This window comes from Gorilla gorilla, chromosome 3 (genome assembly GCF_029281585.2).
Source record: "Gorilla gorilla gorilla isolate KB3781 chromosome 3, NHGRI_mGorGor1-v2.1_pri, whole genome shotgun sequence".
NCBI classification, from domain to species: domain Eukaryota; kingdom Metazoa; phylum Chordata; class Mammalia; order Primates; family Hominidae; genus Gorilla; species Gorilla gorilla.
Window position 1 is genome coordinate 139,690,288 of NC_073227.2, and position 19,183 is coordinate 139,709,470.

The window sequence follows — 19,183 nt, forward strand, 5'->3', positions numbered from 1 at the left end:
GGGAAGTTCTCTTGTGGAAATATTCTTCTGATTGTGTTGGCTTTCACTGAAACAGTAAGCAAGGCCATCATCTGAAAGCGGGGATGGGGAGGCAATGTAGAGATTTCAGGGGAGAAGAGAAAGGATTAGACTGTAAAACAATATATGCAAAAGAAAAGAGCTAACTGTTTTGTTCCCCACAAACCAATGACTTATTTTAGGAAATATGACAACTCTCCCCCTTTATAACCTACCTACAAAGCTAGAAAGTATTTCAGATTCTTCCCTCTCCCTCATTCCTCCATCAAATCAATCACTAAACCTACTAAACAGAAGTGTAACAAATCCACAAAAACCTCTTTAGCAGCTTTCCTGCCTCTAAACAAAGTACTCTCTCTGCTTATGAACAAATATGGAAGTTAATTATCAAAATATATCAAGTGTCAAATTATGTGGCTCTGGGTTAGAAGTGAAGAAAATGGTTCAAACTTACTGCTGTAGCCACCCAGATTTTTAAACAATAGCAAATATTTCCTGGTATTAAAAAAAATTCAGTACCTCCTTTGCATGACATTAGAAGGCTCTGCTTGATCTTGCCTCTGTCTACCTGTCTGACCTCATTTCCAGGCACTTCCCTCCTTCTAGTGGATGCTCAAACAGTGTAGCAAAGTAATAGACATATTCCCTCTGCTCTCAGTCTGTCAACAGAGGCAGAAAATGATGGTGCAGAAAGATATAATAGAGACAGACCAATGAGCACTCCCTGTGAATATTAAGTAGTGAGTACTTATATTACATGCAAACAGAGATCTTATGTAGAACTGTTAGTATTTGTGGCATAACATTTTAAAAGTCTTGGCCGGGTGCGGTGGCTCACGCCTGTAGTCCCAGCAATTTGGGAGGCCAAGGTGGGCGGATCACAAGGTCAGGAGTTTGAGACCTGCCTGGCCAACATAGTGAAACCCCATCTCTACTAAAAATACAAAAAATTAGCCAGGTGTGGTGGCGGGCACCTGTAATTCCAGCTACTTGGGAGGCTGAGGCAGGAGAATCGCTTGAACCCAGGAGGTGGGGGTTGCAGTGAGCTGAGATCATGCCACTGCACTCCAGCCTGGGTGACAAGAGTGAAACTCTGTCTCAAAAAAAAAAAAAAAAAGTCTTTTAATACCTCAATAATTTGCCACCATACAAAGAGGCAAACATCTTCCTCTCTTTTCCTTAGTGTTTCCTTTTTCATGCTCTACTTCCTCTTTTCCCTCTGATTTAAGACAACCTTGAACACCAATTTTTGTATAAACCTTTGTGTAAACCCAGTCTATATCGCCTCTCCTCTGGTAGTTCATAACATTTTTTAGTACATGAAAGGTGAGAACTCAAAATGATTTTAAGAGATCATTTTAATTAATGAGCAGAGTTCCTCTTTTATCCTCTGGCTAGTTTTAAGGAAAGAGAAAAATAAATATGGATATATATGTTCTATATAATAAATAATGAAAGTACATTAGTACTATGTCTGGTAGGTTAAAGTGTCTCCACAAATTCTCTGATACTACTCTTTTCAAGAGCTGGAGCCTAATTCCCTTCCTCTTGAGTCGGGTGTAGAACTTAAAGCCTCACTGCTAAAGAACAGAACGCCGGGAAAGTCGTAGTGATGGACAACTTTGGAGACGAGGTCATATAGAGCACTACTGCTTCCTCCTTGCTCATTTTTTCTCAAATTGCTCACTCTGGAGAAGTCAGCTGCCATGATGTAAGGACACTGAGCAACTTATGAAGAGCCCACATGGTGAGGAATGAAGCATTTCTCCCAAGAACCTCTTGAAAATGGATGATCAAGCATAAGTCATGCAGCCCCTGCCCACATCCTGACCACGTGAGATACCTGAGCCAGAAGGAACCAAGCTTGCTAAGCCACTCCAGAATTCCTGAACCACAAAAACTATGAGATAATAAATGTTTGTTCAGAATCACTTAGTGTAATTTGTTATGCTGCAAGAGATAACCAATACGGCATAGTACTCATGATTATCAAATAATTTGTAATAATCAAATAGATCTAGAATTCTAAATCCAGGTCATTTTCACTCCATTTCATTACTATAAACTGATGCAAAAAAATTTAAAAATTTTTGTAAGATCCTCATCTCTTGCTCTTTGATTTACATTCAGCCTGGACTTTTGATTTACATTCAGCCTGGACTATTAACTTCCATTCTATGATCAAAAGCAAGTGGAGATTTAGCATAGACTATTAATTTCCATTCTATGGTAGAAGAGAAGCAAATGGAGATTTTTAGATAAGCATTTAACAACAAGGAATACAGGGTATTTAACAGTTGATAAAGCACTTTACCTATGGAATCTTAGACATTAATGGATGAGTATAGATGTTTGTACATATCTATTGAGAGCAGCAATTTCATTAACAATCACCTTAACTCTTCAGGAATGCATGAAAACACGAAAATTATTTTATAGTCAAAATCCACCCCAGGGTGCAATTATATGATGTCGGGTTAGATATTATACAAAGAAATGTTTTATACTTCTCTGGTTCCAGACCCCTAATACCCATTATTCAGGGACTATGTAAAACTTCTCAAAATTAAATTTATAAATCATCTATTAAATTAAAAATGTAATGCATTCCAAAAAGTGCTGGAATGGTTATCTTGAAATTATCAATGAAGATAAGCTTCCTATTGAATAAAATATAGCACTCAGTGTGAACCAAATTTTCTGATCATTAAAAATAGGATACCATTTGGGTACACAAAGCCTACCACATTAATTTAATCTTCAGTTTCAAGTTTTTATTCACTCTTTCTTTTTCTTCTTGATCAGTAATGTAGACTTGGGGATTTCACATATTAGCACTATGTTTTTCATCTGCTGCTCTTAAGAAACATTCTTCTTTTAGGAAAGCAGTTAACATCTTCATAATATATACTTTGTTATTTAAAGGGCAGTGTGCAGAAGGAAAAGGAAAGGATCGTCACTACCACAACCTCAAGTCCAGAACAAACAGAAACTTTGCACAGCACTTTTGTTTCTAAAACAAAACTACAAGAATACTGTGGGGAATAAATGCAGTGAACAATTTGTAACTTTTCCTTTTTTTTTTTTCAGGCTGGCATGCAGTGGCGAGATCTCGGCTCACTGCAACCTCCACCTCCCTGGTTCAAGCAATTCCCCTGCCTCAGCCTCCTGATTAGCTGGGATTACAGGTGCGTGCCACCACACCCGGCTAATTTTTTTGTATTTTTAGTAGAGACGGGGTTTCACCATGTCGGCCAGACTGGTCTCAAACTCCTGACCTCAGGCAGCCCGCCCGCCTCAACTTCCCCAAGTGCTGGGATTACAGGTGTGAGCCACCATGCCTGGCCAATTTGTAAGTTTTCAAAAACATGTAACTAGCCAATTCTTTAAAATAGATCTAGATCAACTGGTAGTCTGCTATTAAACTCTGCTTATTTTTGCAGTTATATTTTCATCCATTTTGACTTAAAATTGAAGGATTATGAATAAAACTGTAACATTTATTTCCTCCAAGTTTACTTGCCAAATTTAAGAAAGCCGCAGTCAGTACTGTGAGTGTGAGAGATCATAGACAAGGACTCCTTGGCCTCCACACTCCATGGAGATCAAGTATTTGTCATCAGGAGCATTTATGTGGTTCCTCTCTTGAGGTTGTGAGATAAACACAGCAGGGCACTTTCATCTCTCCCCAGGGATTTCTCTAGCTTCCCCAGTTCAGTCTTTCCTTCGAACTTGTGTGTTGAATATTGGACTCATTTAACATTTATCTTGTCACCTTATATAGATATTTAATTTTTGGTGTACAAGAGCTACCTCTCCAATTTTTTCTTTTTTTTTTTTTTTTTTTGAGACGGAGTCTCACTCACTCTGTCACCCAGGCTGGAGTGCACTGGCACGATCTCAGCTCACTGAAGCCTCCGTCTCCCAGCCAGGTTCAAGCGACTCTCCTGTGTGAGCCTCCCGAGCAGCTGGGATTGCAGGCGCATGCCACACACCCGGCTAATTTTTGTATTTTTCGTAGAGACGGGTTTCACCATGTTGGCCAGGCTGATCTTGAACTCCTGGCCTCGAGTGATCCACCCCCCTTAGCCTCCCAAAGTGCTTGGATTACAGGCGTGAGCCACCGTGCCCAGCCTACCTCTCCAAATTGAAAAAAATTTAAAAGCAAGTATCTTCTTTGCTTCATTAAAAAAAAAAAAAAAACAAAGAATCTACAAAGTGCAGTGATTCAACAGTTACTTGTCAAAACAAGATAATTTAGGAGAAATAAATGAAAATATTTTTAAATGAGCAGACACAATCATAAAACTTAAATTCTAGAAAACATTTATTTTTGTATTTTGTAGTTGGAATTACATATCTGATTTCATGAATGCCTCAATTTATGAGTTTCGGTAGGTGTTAATCACTTGGATTCGCCAAAGTATAAATCTCATAAAAATTAGCTGATACTTTTTGAATCTTTTTAGTTTTTAAAAGGAAGATATATGCTAAAATGCTAAGATATTAGCTAAAATGATCCTTTACCACGTTGTAATGAATTTATCCTAAATCCTTGATTTTAACTGCCATATTTGCATCAAAGAATTGCAAGTATATCACTAAGTATGATAAAATAAAATCAAGATGATAAGATAAAAAGAGAGAAGGAGGAAAGAGCTCTGATTCCAAACTGAATTTCTACTTAATAACTGGAGTTGACATTCAACAATGGTGGTTCAACCTAGCCTGAAAGACATTACTGGATATAATCTCTAGTTCATATCAATAAGAAATTTTCAGAGAAAATTCTTGAGGAATTCAGAGAAATTTCAGAGAATTCAGAGAATTCAGAGAAATTTCAGAGAAATAAGAAATTTGCATTATTTCATAAAGTCCTGCTTTCTACCCCTTATCCGCTCCTCCCCAAATAATCTACAGAAAAAAAAAAATCAGTAGGCCCGGAGTGACAAATAGGGCTCTGAGTAAGAGTTAATATTTAAGGTTGGTTATATCAGTGAAGCCACTATAAATAAAAAAGAACACTCATCTTCACTATGTCATAACAAGCAATACTTCAGGGGAGGGCAGTATTTCACAAACAGGTCATCTGAGCTAGGGGGAAAGATCTGAGCTTCTCTGTAATTCTTTACTAAACAAAAAAAGAATTCTGTCTGGTTATAGAAATAATTAATACAAATGACAAAGATAAAAACTGGTCTAAGTGCCCAGGTCTGAAAAATCCAGAATTAACTTTGAAATAAATTTAATAGCAGCCGTAAAAATTCACATACCTGTAACTTTTTTTTTCATTATGCTTCATTTGTAGTCATGGTTCTTCTCTGGAGCAGATTGGCTCAGATTAGTATGAAACATGCTCCTGTAACTGTTTTATCTCTGGTAAAAATTTTCTTATAGATTCCTCTTAAGGCAATACAGAGGATGTGACTATGATCTCTCTCTTTTTCTCTGTCATCTCATTTTTCATCTTAAAAAGTCGTCTGCAGAGCGATTTAAACACTAACATTGAAGGGCCAGCAGAATACAGGCAGATCTCCTTGTTGCCACCTCAAGTCCTGCTTCTGCATGTAGCCACATTAAACACATCAGTGTACCTTCCACTCCAAAAAAATCAACAATAATTTAAGTGCTTACTGCAGAGTCTCAAGAAAACACCAATCAGGAGGGAAGCAGAGTGCAGCCATCATCCATAGCAGACTTTTAAGAAATGCTCTTCTCTCTATTATGACCCCTACAGTCCGAATGCCTGGGTTTGAATCTCAGCTTTGCCAGTTTTTAGTTATGTGACTTTGAGCAAGTTCCCTATATGTTTCATGTCTCAGTTTCCTTTTTTGTTAGGTAGGAATAAGATAATGGGTTACCTCTTATGGTTGTCATGAAGATTAAATGAACTAATACTTGCCAGATCATTAGCACAGTTTTCACAAGATTTGCTTAATAAATATCACACATGTTTACTATCTCCTACATACAAGGCAGTTATTTCCAAACTCCTACCCCATACTCCTCAAACTACTCCCTAATAGACACTCTGGACTGGCTCTCTTCTCTCCCTTGATCACTTTTTTCTTTCTGTCTTTATTCATTTTCTCCAGCCAGTAGCTCTTTGACCTTCCAAAATAAATTATTTTAGCCTTCTAACACTTCTCCAGTTTCTTTTTCCACTTTGCCCATTAACTCCATTCTCTAGAAGGGAGTAGGGAGAGGGGAAGATTGCAAAAACTTAACCTCTATGATTTTTTTCAAAAATTACCATCACAGATGTTTAGTAATATCTATGATCCTTACTTGTAAAAAAAGCACTGCTGTATCTATAACAGTTATGGTTATAACATTAATGAAAAGAACTCCCAAACATTTTTAATTAGTTGAAATACTTTACAAGAATAAGAGGCAAATAAAGAGCTTAGATATTTCAGTGAATCTTAAAAATCTTCCTGCATTTTCCGGCCTATGTTATAATTCAGACTTTAGTATTCAATAGTCAACTACTCCATTAAAACAGCTTTCCAGAGTTGGTACCAATGTCTTTAAAAACCAGTGTCACTGAAAGGTACCAGGATATTTTGTAAACAATCAATATTTAATGATTCAATAATCACAGTTCTTTTTAGGTTCCTTGGTAATTAGTCAGAATGGGTATTGGCTTACTCGATAAGGGTGGACTTAGAAAAAGAGAAAACACCAAATTCATTTTGCCTCATTTATGAGGAAAAATAGAGAAAAACATGTTTCTCTTAAGTTTAAAGTTTCTTAGAGGGTAATCAATAGACTATGTCAGGGGCTGTGTTGGGATCCCAGTTAGCTGAGCACTGGCTTTGGTCCCAGTTAGCTGATTATTATGTGGCTAATGACTTCTTCATGCAGCTCTTATTCCTTGTCTCTCTTTAAAGCTCTATTAGTTCTACATCTCCTTTTAAAGAATAGTAGCTGACGCACTTCCAGTGTGCCAGGAACTACGTTAAACCCTTCACTCACATGAATGCATTTAATCTTCCCAATAACCCTTTAAGGCAGATCCTTTTATTGCCCTCATTTTGCAGATGAGGAAACTGAAGATCAAAGGGATTAACCAGTTCCATCCTGGTTTGTCAGCCAGCAACTAAGTGGTAAAGATGGGATTCAAGCCCAGAGCAAGCAATCTTAATAATTAGTCCCAAAAGCCTCCCTGCAACTTTCCATTTTGGTTTAAAATTTTCATGACAAAGAGTAGTTATGTGTACATACAAAAGCAAACACTACTCTGAGTTTGTTTATACAGATATAAATTTAAAGATAATTCTGGAAGTCAAATATTGCACCTTGTTAGTGGCCTGGGTTTATTTTTTGGCCAGCCAAATTACTTTTTATATTATAACAGCCACGCTTGATAGTGTGTCTGTTCTGTCTCTCTTCATTCTTTTCTCTGAAAACGTTAATTCTCAGGAGAAATAATTTTGAACTTGGCAGTGTGAACCTGGGAGGAAAGGGAGCAAGATGAGAAGGAAGGAGAATGGGAAGGGTCAGCAAGAAGTTTAAAAAGCTGTGTTCTGGGCCGGGCGCGGTGGCTCACGCCTGTAATCCCAGCACTTTGGGAGGCTGAGGCAGGTGGATCACGAGGTCAAGAGATCGAGACCATCCTGGCTAACATGGGGAAATCCCATCTCTACTAAAAATACAAAAATTAGCTGGGTGTGGTGGCACACGCCTGTAGTCCCAGCTACTCAGGAGGCTGAGGCAGGAGAATTGCTTGAACCTGGGAGGCGGAGGTTGCAGTGGGCCGAGATCATACCACACTGCACTCCAGCCTGGTGACAGAGTGAGACTCTGTCTCAAAAAAAAAAAAAAAAAAAAAGCCGGGCGTGGTGGCTCATGCCTGTAATCCCAGCATTTTGGGAGGCTGAGGTGGGCGGATCACAAGGTCAGGAGATCGTAGCTATCCTGGCTAACACGGTGAAATCCCGTCTCTACTGAAAATACAAAAAGAAATTAGCCGGGCGTGGTGGCGGGCGCCTGTAGTCCCAGCTACTCAGGAGACTGAGGCAGGTGACTGGCGTGAACCCGGGAGGTGGAGCTTGCAGTGAGTTGAGATTGTGCCACTGCACTCCAGCCTGGGTGACAGAGCGAGACTCCATCTCAAAAAAAAAAAAAAAAAAAAAAAAAAAAAGCTGTGTTCTGGAAGCCCTCTCTTGAATAAAGTTACAGATTGAACATCCCTTATCCGAAATGCTCCGGACTTAGAAATGTTTCAAATTTTAGATTATTTTTGGATTTTGGAATATTTGCATTATTATCAGTTGAGCATCCCTAACAGAAAAATCCAAAATGCTTCAATGAGCATTTCTTTTGAGGGTCATGTTAGCACTCAAAAAGTTTCACATTTTGGAGCATTTTGGATTTTCAAATTAGGTATACTCAACCTGTATTTAGTCCCCAGTGAAGCTACTGAAGATTTTTTCATCTCATGAAATGCTTAGTGTAAGAGTCCAAGGCTCATATTAAGTCACCACAAGGTAAAACAGACACCAGCAGGAGAGGATGTGAGAGCACAGAGAGAGACATGAGAAAGCTCAGGAACCCAGCAGAAGTCTAAAGGAGAGAGCTTCGGGCTATTTGGGGATCTGTGGCCAAACCCACTTCAATCAGATCTGTAAGAAGGCAGCAGGTCCTTGGCTAAGAGTGGGGTTACATATTCATGTAATGAAATTTAAATCATCTCTCAGTAGAATGCCTAGAATTAAAAAGACTGATACACTATGTGTTGCCAAGGATGTGATGTAAGGGGAACTCTCATACACTGCTGATAAGAATGAAATATGGTACAGCTACTTTGGAAGAGTTTGGAAGTTTCTTATCAAATTAAATAAATACCTACCATATGACTTAGCAACTGCCCTCCTATGTATTTACCCAAAAGATGTGAAAGCATAAGTCCACACAAAGGTCTGTATGCAAACACACTGACAGCAGCTTTGTTTTGTAATAGACACAAACTGGAAATAACTGAAATGTTTATCAACTGATGAATGCATAAACAAATTGTAGTATATCCATACCATGGAATAAATCACTCAGCAATAAAAAGGTACAAACTACTGTTACATCCAACAGTAAGGCTGAATCTCACACCCATTAGGCTAAGTGAAAGAAGCTACATACAAAAGACCACATACTGTATGATTCCATTTAAATGACATTCTAGAAAAAGCAAAACAATAGTGACAAAAAGCAGATCAGTGCTTGTCAGGAGCTGTGGGTTAAGGGAGGAGGAGGAGATCAACTACGAAGGGGTACAGGGGAACATTTGAAGTGACAGAAATGTTCTATATCTTGATTGCAGTGGTGGTTACATGATCGAATATACATATCTCAAATTCATCAAATTGTACACTTAAGCTGGGTAAATTATATTATATGTGTATTAATCTGTTCTCACACTGCTATGAAGAAATACCTGAGACTGGGTAATTTATAAAGGAAAGAGGTTTAACTGACACACAGTTCCTCATTGCTGGGGAGTCCCCAGGAAACTTACAATCATGGCAGAAGGCAAAGGAGAAGCAGACACCTTCACAGGGCGGCAGGATGGTGTGAGTACAAGTAGGGGAAATGCCAGATGCTTATAAAACCATCAGATCTCATGAGACTCACTCACTATCACGAACAGCATGGGGGAAAACGCCCACATGATCCAATTACCTCCACCTGGTCCCACCCTTGATATGTAGGGATTATGGGGATTATAATTCAAGGTGAGATTTTGGGTGGGGACACAGACAAACCATGTCAGTACGTAAATTATATCTCAATATAGCTGTGTTTTTTTAATTTTTTATTTAATTTAAATCATCCTCACTGGCAGTCATAATATGGAAGAATGTATATCCTGAGGATACTTTCTGTAGAAAGGGCCATCCTACTCACTTCTTCCTAGTGATTCTGTTGCATTCTCATCAGTTCCCCCAATCCTGACTGTTGGAGAAATTGTTCACGCTATCTAGAAAGAGAAGCTTAATCAGGTCATAATTCAGGCTGAATCCCTTTGCCGGTACAAAGCTGTTTTGGGGGCCATGATTTTAAAGTATCCTTAATAACTAAAAGCTGAACATTGTCTTCCTAAGTGCACGGAATCTTAGTCTGTGGTTTATACCTAGGCCTGCCAGATGAAATTTGAGTTGGATTTGAGTTCAGATAAACAACAAATAATTTCTTAGTATAATGATGTCCCAAATAATGCATGGGACACATTTTTTTAAAAATTTGATATACCTGGCAACCATATTAATAACACAATAATGATCAGTCCATGTATGGCCTTTTCAATTTTATGTATTCATTCACATACTTAGTTAATTAAACTAATTAATTAATCTCATATTATGTCATTGCTGTAGGCATTTTTAGTTACTACTGCTGGAACTACACTTTTTAAGAAACCATGTGGCAACTCTAAGGCACTGAGAATGACTACTGAGAAGTAACTGACTTAGGGCCTTGTTAATCAAATTGTGATCAGCAGACCCAGGTAATCATCAACTTGGTACTTGTTAGAAAAGAATCTCAGGTTCTACCCAGACCTACTGAATTCAGAATCTGCATTTTAACAAAATCCCCAGGTGATTCCTATGCACAACATAGTTTTAGAAGCACTGATTTAGAAAGCTGTGTTTTAGGCAAATTTCCAGGCAGTGATATGTAGAATGGACTAAAGGGAAATTGACTGCAAGGATAGAAACACCTTACAAGAACATTTAAAAACCTTAGGCATTACTTCAAAATCTGAATCATGGTGCATGCAGGTAGCACGAATAAAAAGAAAAAAATAATGAAATCAGAAGCATTCTAATGAAAAAAATCAATGAGGTTTGGTAACAGACTAGATGGAGGAAGGAGAATAAATGTCAGAATTTGAATATAAATCAAGTAGAAGCATCAAGTACTTCTAATACGATTGGCAGTGATTCTCAACCTTGGCCACACACTGCAGTCATTTGGGAGCTTTAACAAATACTAATACCTGGGTCCCAATCCCTGAGATTCTGATTTAAGGTGAAACCTCGGCATTAGAATTTTTAAATGCTATACACAGATAACTGGTAAAACATTTCCGCGTGTGTCTGTGAGGGTGTTCCCAGAAGAAATTAGCATTTGAATCAGTAGACTGAGTGAAAAAGATTCTCCCTCACCAATGTAGGTGGGCATCATCCAATCCACTAAGGGCCCAGACAGAACAAAAAGGCAGAGGAAGAGCATATTTTGCTCTCTCTTCGGAAGCTGGGACATCCACCTTCTCCCTCCTCTGAGACAACAGAACTTCAAATACTCAGATTCTTGGATTCTAGGACTCACACCAGCAAATCTCCCATTTCTCAGGCCTTCAGCCTCAGACTGAATTACACCACAGGCTTTCCTGTTCTCCAGCTTGAAGATGGCAGACTGTGGGACCTCTTGGTCTCCATAATTGCATGAGCTAATTTCCATAAATAAATCCCCTCATATATCCTCATATATCCTATTGATTCTGTTTCTGTGGAGAACCCCAATTAATACAATTGGTAATCTTTTAGACTTCTCCAGTTGGTTGTAATACACAGTCAGGATTGAGAATGCTCAATTGAAATATTCAGTTTAACTGATAATTTATTAACTCTTTTTTCCAAATAAGTGTAAAATGAAGAGGGAATTCAGTGATAACAGAATCCAAATCTTCTAGTTAGGTGAAATATAAACTAACATATTTTCATTTGCCTGTTAAAATTTCAAATTGAAATTTACATAATTAGAATTAGCTATGATTTCTATTTTTTTCAAAACCTCAATTTGAATGAAATCAGTTAATGACCACTGTAGTTGGATGAGCATTTATGAATATTACTCATACTCCTAAAACATAATATGCAATGAATTGATCCTAATCACAACCATAATTACATATCTTAAGATAGAATAACGCCTTCAGGAAGAGGGGAGGTAGAATATGACATGCATAAAATTTATTTCTAAGTAAATGGGCATAGTAAAGTAATTATCAGAATTAGGCCCTGTAACTAAAAATCTAAATAAAAAAAAAATCAAGCAGAACATTTAAGAACTTTATAGCTAATTTGTCACTAAAGCATTATTTCATACATATGCAAAGTAAATACAAAATATTTTTCAAAAAGAAAAATATTTCCAATGACCTTTTATAAAATGGAAAATTGGCTTACCTCTTCTCTATGATTCTTAATTGGCATACAAAGAATGCTTTGTGTCTTGTAGCCTGTAATTTGGTCAACTTCTGCATTGAACCGAGGATCCTAGTATGGAAAAAGAAATTCAATTTAATGACTGACCTGTTCAAAGATTGATTTGATTTTTCTGATTTATTAGATTAGAGAAATCTAACCTTGGACTTACCTTGTTACTCTGAGTAACAATTTTATTGTTGTGAAAGGCATCATCATGTAAGTACATATTATATTTGACAAAGATAAATTTAAGTTGCTGAGCTTTTTTATAAGCAGCTAGTGTTTAAGAGAAAAAAATACAGACTCGAACAAATGTTCAGAAATAAAGAAAATTCAAAATATTAACCACTTTAGATAGCTGTACTTAAATTCAGGAAAAAGTGGCATCTCTCCACCTCTGTAATATCATCTCACAACCTGATTCTATTGTGCCTCCAGAACAACCTTTTCAATAAATGACTTTACTTCCCTTGTAAGGGCTCTTTTACAGTTCTTCAGTATTCTGTACTTCTATCTCAAGTATTCCTGAGAATTTAAATTATACACATATATACACAATCTCATTGAGTCAGATTGTAAACAATCCTTTAATCTTTTGAATTTCCCCTTTTACAAGGCACATTATAGACACCTAATAATCATAAAGGACTTGAGGTGTTAAATTTCTAAGTATGAATTAAAGAAACAAAGGTAAAGTTTAATTTTCCATTACACTTTAGATTGGGAAGATCTCAAATTAGGCTGTAAACTCTGTGAGGGTTTTTTTTTTTTCTTTTTTTGTTCACTACTGTATTCCTAGCACAGGAACTCAATCAAAAGCATGTGTTAAATCAATGAAGGAATTCATTAACAAATAATACCACGGTTATCAAATGTTATCATTTTTACCTTACCATATAGTTTAAAGCAAATCTTGTCAGTAAAGGGAAAACCAAAGTAGAGGAAATCAATAGCTACAACAACACGAGGTTAGAGTGGAATGGAAACAAGCATTCCAGGACATAAACATCTGAATGAGTGCTGTTCCCTTCAAAGCGATAGCCTTGGGGAGTTACATGCTCAATCTAATAATAGCATCACTGCTCCAAAAACTACGCAGTTGGAATTCCCTTCAGAGAATATGGAATATCCACACTGGAAAAGCTCATCTTTTGATGAGCTTTGAAGGTCATTTCTTTTTAAAAAAATAAAAAATAAATTAGTCACAGTAAAGCTGTGAATGAAGTGATTACACTAGATTCCATCAATTGGGGTCAGAAATGAGGCCAATTTTCAACTGAGAGGGCCCAACTTAGCTTAAAGATAATTTCAAAAGAAAAGCTACAAAATGGTGAAAAATCAACATAAATATTTTATATTATAAACACTACTACATTTTTGCTTTTTCTGCAAACATGCTCAGTTATATGAATTGAGATGCAGAGAAAAACTTTAGCTGAATCTTCCTAATAAAATTCTTATTTTATCTTTAGATATTGTCTAAAGAAAGCAGACAAGATAATGTTGATGAATTAAAGAAGTGAAAAATTATTGATATATAGTGAATTATTTTACAAACCAATAAGTAAAACATGAATAAAAATACATCCTCAGTGTTACTTTGTTAATAAACATTTGAATTATGAGACAATTTATAAAGAAGACTTAACCCAACTACCTAATCAAAGCAGTAGAGTTTGACAGATTAAATTTAGTAGGACTTTCACATATTTTTTGTGTCTACTGTTAGTTTAAAATCAACAGCAGTTCCGAATTTCACTCTCCAGTGAAGAGGGTGGGAATAAATACATCCTTCGAATTTCATTTGAGGTGAAGTTCCAAACTCCTGACATCTCAAGGAGTTTTCCTTTAATAATGTACTCAGTGCAAAGACAATATACATAAAGGAGTTCTAACCCCTCTAGGTCCAGTAAACATCAAAGAAAAAAATGGAACACTACAATCATTGTGATTATTCCTTTCACTGTTTACAAGAACATGACAGTATGAAAGAACACAAGCCTTGGATGCCCACTTGCCATAACAAAGTATCAGGTACCAGAATTCCTTCCTGCTGAAGACATCTATAAGACTAGACAAAATACAAGACAACAAAGCCATGGGCAGAGCAAAGAAAAAGACAACATAAGTAATTGCCATTCAACATTCTGGCTTTCTGCCTGAGGGCATTTTCCTGCTTTAGAGAAGGCAGGTGCTACCCAATGAGAGCAACGCTTTGAAACAGAACTGAATGGAGCTCCAAACTTCTGAAGTGGTTGGAAAGTATAAAGCACAGGGGCTGTGCTGGGGGGTTGGAAGGAAGATGGTTAGGAAGCGGTGACCAAAAGACACTGAGTTTCTACTCACTTTGGGCATGTATAGGGCAAAAAAACTAAAGGACTAGCAAAAATTACCTGCTGAAGGCTAAAAACTGAATGTGACACCAATTAGTGAAGTGTTTGGAGACAATGGAGTTCCAGCCCAGCCAGAGTAGAGAATTCATTCAGCAGCGCAGGCACTGAGGCAGGAAAAGACCACTCCTTAGGAGTAAGGACTATACCATATAGTTGGGGGTACTCCCTAAGACTAAATTCAAAAGATCCACTCTGACAAATAGTAAGACCAAGCCTGACAGGATCAAAAGAATCTGCCAGTAATTTTACTGCCTGCCCAAACAAATCTCATCCCTTTTTTTAAAGGAAGAGGATATAATCCAAATGTAGCGAAACAGACTATGACCAGCAGACAATACAAAATCACCACATATGTAAAGAAACAGGAAAATGAAACCCATAATAAAGAGAAAAAGTAGTCAATAAAAAATGACCCCAAGATGATTCACATGTTGGACTTCACAGATAAGGACTTTAAAGCAGCTATTAAAAATTAATGTAGGGATTTAAAGAAAAATATAGTAATAACTTCTTTGCAGAGATGGGAATCTCTGCAACGAAAGAAAAAACTATTAAAATAGTCAAATGAAAATTCTAGAACTGAAAAGTATAGTGTGTAAAACACCAAGTTCATTAATACATTTAACAGCCCACCGAAAACAGCTGAAGAGTCAGTGACCCTGAAGATAAATCAACAGAAAGTATCCATTCAGAAGGATTGAAAGAGAAAAGAAAACAAACCATAAAACATTAACAAAGTTTCAGTGTCTTTTAGGATACTATCAAGTGTGTATACACACACACATAACACACACACACACACATATATTTGGAGTCCCAAAGATAATGAAGCTGAAAAATATTTAAAGACTTATAAAGAAAAATTTCCCAAATTGATGAAAACCTTAAGCTTACACACATGGTGTGAAAATGATATGTAGGGTGAAACATATAAGTTGAAAATGATACAAAGGATGGCTGACCTCTCCCAAGAAAAATGAAGACAAGAAAAAAATGAGAAAACTCTTTTTTAAAATATTGAAAGAAAACTACTATCAACTGATAGTGGTTCATCTATCCAGTGAAAATATCCTTCAAGAATATAGGCAAAATAAAGGCATTTTCAGATAAACTAAAACTGAGAGTATTTGTCAGCACTGTATGTACTATAAGAAGTGTGAAAGGAAATTCTGTAGTCTAAAGAGAAAGATATTAAAATCTAGAAAGAGCTAGAAATGTGGCTTGAGCACATGAGTATATATATATATATAAAAAGAATAAGGAAGCCTAGTCTTTCATTTTTGGAGAATGAAACACCCAATAGAGGAAAAAAAAGAAAAATAATGCATCTTTAGTTGTTGGATGAAATTGGAAGTATCAGTATGAATTCAGTTGTTTTTATTATAATAAGTAGATAGATACAGAAATAAATACAACATAGATGCGTATGTATATGTTATTTTCCTAGCTCTGTCTGCTAATATACCAGCAACAATGAGCACATCTAGTGCCTTAATCTTGGTTTCTTAATACCATTCCCCCCACTAAAAGAAACCAGGGCTCCTTGGGAAAAAAGAATGATTCTAGGGCTAGGGCACGGAAAGTGTAAGATAGGCCTCAAACATTCTGATTAGCCAGAAAGTGAAAAAAATGCCCCAAAATTAATGAGGACATAACAAAAAGGACTCAGCAAATTTGTTATAATTTGAACATCAGCATAAAGATAATAAGAGAACATAATTGACTAAATAAAATATTACATGAGTCCATAATTGATGTGAATGCATGAATGAAGGAGAAGGCAAAACTCTCCCTTACATTAGAATTTCAGCTAATAAATATAAGAGGTATGATGGAGTTAGAAAATCAGTGGATGCTAAAGCTGGTCAATAGGTTGTTGATGAACACAGTATTTACACAGTCTCAAAGTATCTGCCCATATGATACTTATTAATTACAATGGGAAAAACTATTGGAGAAACCTGGTAGATATCACTTTAAAAAAGTTATCAAATTTAACATCATCAATACTTACATCACATAAATATGCCTCCTTATAAGATACACTACGAAGGTGTGTGGTATAATTAAACATGTTTCTGATCTTTGTCCCCAGTGCCTGACACAGACCTCCTAAAGGCCATGGGATTTCTTGAGTGATACTAGTGTATTTCCATATTTGCAACAAGCCCTTTTCAACCATACCCGAATTCACACTAATGAGGTGAGCCCTAGAAGGCTTCAGGATTAGGGGTGGGAACCAGAAAACCCAACCTTGTGATTAGAGGTTTAGAACTTCCAGTCCCACCCCCAACCTCTGGAGAGGGGAGACTGGCTGGAGATTGAATCCACTCACCAATGGCCAATAATGTAATCAATCATACCTACATAATAAAACCTCAATAAAAAGCTGAGAAGAATGAGGTCTAGGGAAGCTTCCAGGGTGGTGAACATATTGATGTGCTGGGATGCTGGCATTCTGGAGAAGGCATAGAAGCTCTGCACACCACCCCACCCCCCGCCACCTCCCATACCTTGCCTTATGCAACTCTTCCATTTGGCTGCTCCTGAGTTGTATGTAACCTTTTTAATAAAACTGTAATCATAAGTGTAGTGCTTTCTTGAGTTCCGTGGGTCATTCTATCTAATTACTGAACCTAAGCGGGGGTCACTAGAATCCTTGAATTGGTAGTCAGCCTGGAAGAAGTGTGGTAGCCTAGGGATCCCACTTGCGGCTGATGTCTGAAGTCGGGGCAGGCTTGTGGGATTGAGCCCTTAACATGTAGGGTCAGTGCTAACTCCATGAGGTTAAGAATCAGAACTGAATTGGGTTGAATTGGGTTGCAGTGTCAAAGAACTGGAAAATTAAATAGTCGTTGCTTAGTTAAGGTGTCAGCATTAACATATATGGTATTCCAGCTAAAAGGGCCTAGCTTGAATCTATTTGTGAAGGACATTCTACAAAATAACAGGCCTGTACCCTTTAACAATGTCTAAATTTAAAAAGATAAAGAAATGCTGAGAAACTGTTTCAGGTGGAGGGGAGACTAAAGAGACATTACAACTATGTGCAATACAGGATCCTGAATACTATCTTGGATTGGGGGAAAATAACTCTAAAGCTTATTAATAGGATGGGACAACTGATGAAATTTTGACTATGGACTGTTAATAGTCTTGTATCAGATTAGATAATAGTATTGTATCAATATAACATTTCCTGATTTTGATAATTTTATTATGGCTGGGTAAGAGAATATTCTTATTAGAAAATATACACTGAACTATTTAGTAAAAACATATCTTTAGCTTATTAAATCTTTCAGAAATAATAAGCATATATTCCTTATATGCATTATAGAGTGAAAAAGAGGAAACGATAAAGCAAATGGGGCAAAAAAATAACTGGAGAATCTGGGTAAAGGGTGTATGGCAGTTTCTTATACTGGTCTTGCAACTTTTCTGTGAGTTTAAAATTATATCAAAATAAAAATAACAGAAAATTTAAAAAAGGAAACAACACAGATGACTTGACAAATTATAAGGCTGGTTTTCTTCCACAGAGTGGAATTTTTAAGACAATGCCTGAAACATTGAACAAGCATAGACACAGCAGTTCCCAAACTGTGTTCCCAGGGGCACAGTTACACTTCTATTAGGAGATTTGTCTAAATTACAACAATTGCTAGGGGTTTTCTTTTTCTTCTAAAATTCATCTGGAAATAATCATCTGAAATTCAGTTGAAACAATTCGTATTTCTTTAGAAAAATATATTGATAAATAGTTGAAATAGAAAGTAAGAAACTGCATGGTGAGAGAAGGTGAAAATTTGTTTCTCTGGAGAAAAAAAAAATGAAAGGGAAAGATGAAGTGGGGAAGGAAGGAATAATAGCTACATGGTCAAGGCCACATAAGTGACAATTTGACCCTTCCCTAAGACCCTCCAAGTTTTCGCTCTAGAAAGCATGGTTCACATGCAGTGTCTGTTCTGGAGTAGAAACAGGACATGAGTCTGAGTTTTGCACTCTAATTGACTTGGGAGAAGGAGAGATGTTTTAACAATGTAAATCCTTAAGACATGAATCATGGGAAGGTTTAAGACTTCCTTAGGACATGGAATGGGGTTCAGGGCAATCCTGTATAGTTATTGGATGTTATCTGGTTTTCCGATAAAAGGAAAATACCAAGCACATTTATATAGTAGTTCTGATTATATATCTTACTATTAATAGCTTCTTAGTATGTGTTAATATCTTATTAATAAATGTGTTAATATCTTCTTGTTATTCACAAATGCCGTGCCAAGCCGGCTGCAGTGGCATGCACCTGTGGTCCCACCTACTCAGGACCATAGCCACTTCTCGTGCAGTTGAAGTGAGTGGATCAGCTAATCCAGGACTCCAACCTGAGCAACACAGTGAGACTCTGGCTTAAAATACATACATACATACATACATACATACATACATACATACATACATGGTGTGGCACATTGAAGGTAGTTGCATGATGGTGGGCTGATGCATGAGACCATGTGTGACTGAACATCAGTGTACAGGTAGCATTTACCAACTAATCTTTTC

The 19,183-nt window shown here is 36.9% G+C and overlaps 1 protein-coding gene across 3 annotated transcripts in view; it reads right to left on the minus strand.

Annotated features, from left to right (window-relative positions):
• Nucleotides 1–19,183, minus strand: part of PDE5A (phosphodiesterase 5A) — a 136,273-nt gene that overhangs the window by 89,121 nt on the left and 27,969 nt on the right. For all 3 annotated transcript variants that reach the window (XM_004040328.5, XM_004040329.5, XM_031010214.3), the window contains exon 3: nt 12,207–12,296. In XM_004040328.5, coding sequence (XP_004040376.1) covers nt 12,207–12,296 — 90 coding nt within the window. The remainder of the gene's footprint in view (nt 1–12,206; nt 12,297–19,183) is intronic.